The sequence below is a fragment of the Dipteris shenzhenensis genome, chromosome 8 (genome assembly GCF_047967505.1).
Source record: "Dipteris shenzhenensis isolate YYH24624 ecotype China chromosome 8, Dip_SZ_1.0, whole genome shotgun sequence".
NCBI classification, from domain to species: Eukaryota; Viridiplantae; Streptophyta; class Polypodiopsida; order Gleicheniales; family Dipteridaceae; genus Dipteris; species Dipteris shenzhenensis.
The window spans coordinates 32,152,635-32,158,393 of NC_141603.1; the positions used below are offsets into that span (position 1 = coordinate 32,152,635).

General features: G+C 47.9%; 1 protein-coding gene across 1 annotated transcript; it reads left to right on the forward strand.

The window, feature by feature from the left end:
- The first annotated feature begins 520 nt into the window (after positions 1-520).
- LOC147899386 (pentatricopeptide repeat-containing protein At2g39620-like) lies at positions 521-5,207 on the forward strand. Its single transcript, XM_087378024.1, has 3 exons — positions 521-1,006; positions 1,079-1,155; positions 1,250-5,207. Exons 1-3 carry the CDS (start codon positions 880-882, stop codon positions 4,355-4,357), a joined length of 3,312 nt encoding a protein of 1,103 aa, XP_087234150.1. The 5' UTR covers positions 521-879; the 3' UTR covers positions 4,358-5,207.
- The last annotated feature ends 552 nt before the right edge of the window (positions 5,208-5,759 follow it).

The following is a 5,759-nucleotide window of genomic DNA, read 5'->3' on the forward strand; positions in this document are numbered from 1 at the left end:
CCAGACTATCATGCATTGATGAGTGATTCACAATCTGCCACACGATGCATAGATGAATGCGGCATGGCAAACCAATAGAAGTAGCTGTAGTAAAAATTCGCGGTGGCAGTAGAGATGCAGTGAGTAGTCTGCAATGGCCGGCCAAAAAAAAGCTAGTAGAGAAGCATTGATAGAACCCATCCGTTGCCAAAATTAGGAGCACATGGCTGTCAGAAGTCGGTCGGATTTTATCGGAGTAATAGTCACATGAAGCGCGATGGAGCCACCGTGCACTGGTTGTCACATCATTGCCCGCTCATCAAAGTCGTCGAGACTCGGACTTTCGAGCCAGATAAGTGGCTCTCATAGCCGAAAAATGGTGGGCGATACATCATGGATGTGTGTCGTGCACAACCGAGCAACCTACATCATAACCTAATGGCTCATCAACTTTGACGGAAGGTAGAGGCCATGGGTCAGCCTTTACCTCCAATTAAAGTGTTTTACTGCTCGCCACTTTTATAGGAGGTTAGGGCTCCCTATGGCCTCTTCCTTGTCCTTCGGGGGCCTCGTGACCCCTCGTCATGGCTCCAAAATGCTATGCCCAGCATTATACCCTGCCCAACATTTTCCTTGGCCTTGGACCAGCATTCCATTGCCCAAGCCGTGCGATTGGTGCACAGACTTCGAGCTTCTTTCTCATTAATCAAGAAGCTGGGATCATAAAGCTTTCAAGGGGGAATTGCCTTTCGCTAGCAAATGCTGGCTTAGCATCTCCCTGCTAGAGTGTGAGCTTTAGCATGAGTGAGGGGAGAAGTCCGATGGCAACAGTGAGGCACGGTTTGACCTTCCGGTTGCCACATCAGCTGCAGGCTGCCTGAAGGGTATACAAAACGGCTCATGTGCCGAGGCATCAGAACATTGGACAAACTCGAGATGACGGCTTCCTCCGAGGCTCCTTGCCAAGGAATCAGTGCACCGAACCACGACGCAGTGGAGTGCTCCACTCGAAGTACTTCCATTTCAGGTACCTCAAATCTCATTGTCAATCACTCGCACTCCTCTGGCAATTCGTTTTCATTTTGGTCACGCTTTGCAGGTAGGTTAAGGACAGAGCGCTTATGGCAAGAGTATTTCACAAATCCCTCCCAGTGGTGGAACTACCGGAAGAGCAAAGTAAGTGCACGATAAAATCATTTGCACGAGTAAATCCGTCGAAATTTCTGGTCATTTTGGCCAGTCTGACGAGTGTGTTTGTGAGTTTTACTAGGCAAACCGTAAGGCTCCAGATTTCAAGCATAAAATTACCAAGGATCCGCTTTGGATAAAGGGCTGGTATAATCCAGGTTGGGTCAAAGACATGCTTGAGCAAAAGGAGTGTGAAAGCAAGGCAATGCATGCGGCCAATGCATCCACTGGTCAGGCCCATTCGGACTGTGAAGACAATGGCTTGGTGGAGATTGTCAACAATTGCAAGGCTGACGTTTCGTCTAGAGTACAGGGGAACTCGTCTAAAGCACAAGACAACAGTGGCTGGGAAATGCTGAGCTTAAAGGAGGCACTCAATTCTTTGGAAGACAACCCCCAGCTACCTTCTGTTGAGAACGTTTTATGCATCTTACAGAAGTGCAGAAAAGAGAAAAATTTAGCGTCTGCCAAGCGCTTGCATGCGTACATGTGCAAACGTGGGCTTGAAACTCATATATCCCTTGGAAACCACCTTGTCCCAATGCTGGTGGACTGTGGAAGCATGTATGATGCTCTGCAGGTTTTTGACAGGTTGGGAGACCGGAATGAGCATTCATGGACTTCTCTCATAACAGGTCATATTGAATGTGGAGAATTACAGCATGCCCTCAACTTGTACCTGAAAATGAAGGAGGATTGTGTACATCCTAGCAAGTATACATTTGTGGCTTTATTAAAGGCTTGTGCTAGGCTGAAGGATGTGGAAAGAGGCCAAGAAATACATGCTGAGACTGCCAGAAAGGGATTGGAAAGAGATATTTTTCTTGGCAGCACCTTGGTGGATATGTATGCGAAATGTGGCTTTCTTGCAAAAGCAAGGGAGGTGTTTGACAAGCTTCCAGTTCGAAATGTAGTCTCGTGGAATGCATTAATCACAGGATATGCACAATACAAGCTTGGTGAGGAAGCACTCGACTGTTTCGAGCAGATGCAACTGGAAGGTGTCTCTCCTGATGCCGTCACGTTTATTTGCAGTTTGAAAGCTTGTGGCCACATAGGAGCCATAGACAGAGGTCGAGAAATTCACATTGAGACTGCTAGAAAGGGATTGGAAAGAGATCCTTTCCTTGGCAGCACCTTGGTCGATATGTATGCCAAATGTGGCTTTCTTGCACAGTCACTTGAAGTTTTTGACAAGCTGCCCATTCGAGGAGTCGTTGTGTGGAGTGCACTAATTGCAGGATATACCCAACAGGGCCTTGGGGAGGAGGCACTGCTCTGTTTTGAACAGATGCAACTGGAGGGTGTGCCTCCAGATGTTGTCACGTTTGTTTACAGATTGAAAGCTTGTATCAGCATAGGAGCCAGAGACAAGGGCCTAGAACTACATGCTGAGATTGCCAGACAAGGGTTGGAGAGAGATCCTTTGCTTGGCAACACCTTGGTGGATGTGTATGCCAAATGTGGCTTACTGACAAAAACACGGGAAGTGTTTGACAAACTTCCAATTCAAGATGTTGGCTCGTGGACTGCACTAATTGCAGGTTATGCCGAACATGGACATGGTGATGAAGCGCTGATCTGTTTTGAACAGATGCAACTGGAGGGTGCATCTCCAAGCGCTGTCACGTATGTTTGCAGCTTGAAAGCTTGTGGCAGCATAGGAGCCATAGGAAAGGGACAAAAAATACACTCTGAGATTGCAAGAAAGGGTTTGGAAAGAGATGAGTTTCTTGGGAACACCTTGGTTTATATGTATGCCAAATGTGGCCTGCCTGCAAACGCACGTGATGTGTTTGACAAAATCCCAGTCCGAGGTGTGGTCTCGTGGAATGCATTAATCGCAGGATACATGGAACACGAGCTTGGTGATGAAGCACTTAATTCTTTTGAACAGATGCAACTACAGGGTGTACCTGCAGATGCTGTCACTCTTGTTTGCTGCTTGAAAGCTTGTGGCAGCATGGGAGCCATAGACAAGGGTCAAGAAATACACGCTGAGGTTGCCAGAATGGGGTTGGAAAAAGATCCTTGTCTTGGTAATGCCTTGGTTGATATGTATGCCAAATGTGGCTCGCTTGCAATAGCGCAGGAAGCATTTGACAAGCTTTCAGTTCGAGATGTAGTCTCTTTTAATGCACTAATTGCCGGATATGCTGAAGGCAGCTTTGGTGAGGAAGCGCTAAACTGGTTTAAAGAGATGGAGCTAGAGGGAGTGTCTCCAGATGCTGTCTCATTTGTTTGCGGCTTGAAAGCTTGTGGCAGCATAGGAGCCATAGACAAAGGCTGTGAAATACACACTGAAATTGCGAGAAAGGGGTTGGAAAGAAATCCTTTTGTTGGGAACACCTTGATTGATATGTATACCAAATGTGGCGCGCTTGCAAAAGCAAATGAAGTGTTTGACAAGCTTCCAGTTCAAAATGTAGTGATGTGGAATGCACTACTAGCAGGATATGCTGAACATGGGCTTGGTGAGGAGGTGCTGAACTGTTTTGAGCAGATGCAACTGGAGGGTATCTCTCCGGATGCTGCCTCGTTTGTTTGCACCCTGAAAGCTTGTGGCAGCCTAGGAGCCATAGACAAGGGCCGAGAAATACATGCTGAGATTACCAGAAAGGGGTTGGAAAGTGATCCTTTTCTTGGCAGCAGCTTGGTTATTTTGTATGCCAAATGTGGCTCACTTGCAAAGGCAAAGGAAGTTTTTGACAAGCTTCAAGTTCGAGATATAGTCTCATGGAGTGCGCTAATTGCAGGATATGCCCAGCTAGGAGAAAGTGAAAATGTTTTCCATATGCTTGATAGAATGAGAGGAGAAGGCATAAAGCCAGATGGAGTCACCTTTCTTAGTGTTCTTACCTTATGCAGTCATTCTGGTCTAGTGGATAAGGGCCAAAGGTGCTTTAAGGCCATGAGCAAAGACTTTGGCATCACTCCAACTATTGAGCACTATATTTGCATGCTTGATCTCCTTGGCCGTGCAGGCCAAGTAGGTGTGATGGTAGCAATGGTGGAGGCGATGCCTTTCCAACCCAATCTTGCAGTTTGGTGTATTGTTTTGGGTGCTTGTCGAAAATGGGGTAATATAGAGCTCGGAAGACAAGCCTTTGAACACGCGGTGCAATTGGATGAAAATGATGCTGCAGCTTATGTCTTAATGTCTAACATCTATGGAGACACTCACATATAGCAGGACAAAAAAGAAGTTGAGGCAATGAAAGTGAGCAAAGCATGGAAGGAGCCAGGCAGACTTGGACTCAGTTGGCAGAATTATCCATACATTTGCGGTGGGGACCTTCCTAAAATCAAAGATATATATGTGAAGCTAGACGACGTTTCTCTCAAAATGAGGCATGTCCCAGATTTGCGTTGTGGTCCACCGGATATATTCAATGATGCAAAAGGATGGTTTATGTGGGCGCATTAAGAGGCTGGCTATTGCATGTGCTCTCCTGAATTCATCCAAGGGAATATTGGAATATGAGGGTCAGCTGACCCACCTTTGAGCCCCCATATGACGACATTGGGGAGGATGACGTACACCATAGGATGTGAGAAAGGGGGTAGGATTAGGGCTGCCATGTGGGGAACAAGTATCTCCTTGCTGAATTGTAATTATGGCAGCCTCAAAGGGCACCCTGGCCAGACCCTTGTTGAGAGCACATGAACTGGAGCAATGCGCAACCAAATGGGGCCAGCAGACTGGCTTGTATAGGCTCCAATGTCAGGCTGGTCGGCCTGTTCCAGGTTGGCCATAGAGGTCTGTAACAGCAGGTTGGGGCAGCAAACAGAGGGGCGGCCAGAAGAATGTAGGAGTTAGTGTCGGCCACCTGGTCGGCATATCCAAAGACCTTGGTCGGCAGCCAGGTCTGGTTGGGTGTTCTTTTTTGGGGCCAACCTGTCCTATGGGGGCGGCCTAACCCTAGGGCCAGTCAAACGTTACAGCAGGGCCTTGTGCCCTATCAAAGGCCTCCTTTGGGGGGCATTCAACAGGAGAGAACTAGGCATTCAAGGGTACTCCAGCCTGCAGACCAATGAACTGTTGGAGAGCAACAAGGAGGACATGAGTGCAGCAGTTGTCATGGGCACGCAGAGCCCATGTCATATTCCTCTCACATATTGCCACATCAGCAGCACAGCAGGACAGATCCAAGAGTACAAAAGTCAGCACAAGACCAAGCAGGTCAAAAACGCAGTTGACTATTTCAGTCAAAAGTCAAAGCGTTGGCTTTTCAGCCAATCTTGACATTTGACCAGCCGACCAGGGTCGGCCAGTCAACAATGCTATTCTTATAAAAGCCATCACTCCTCTCTCATTCTTCCATCTCCCGGTGTAGCAATAGTTCCTCCAGCTTACCCAGACTTGGCTCCAGCAGCAGCAGCGGCAGCAGATGGTGCCACAGTTCCAGCCCTTGGACCAGCAGCATCAGCCCCAGCAACAGCAGCAGGTTCATCTTTATCCACAGATCCTCGAACCCCCATAGTAGCAGCTCCAGCAGATGCAGTGGCAGCAGGTCCTTCCATGGAGACGACTCCCCTTAGTTAGCCTCAGCCTTGCAGTAGTCAGCTCAGCCTCTGCCCTACAAGTATAG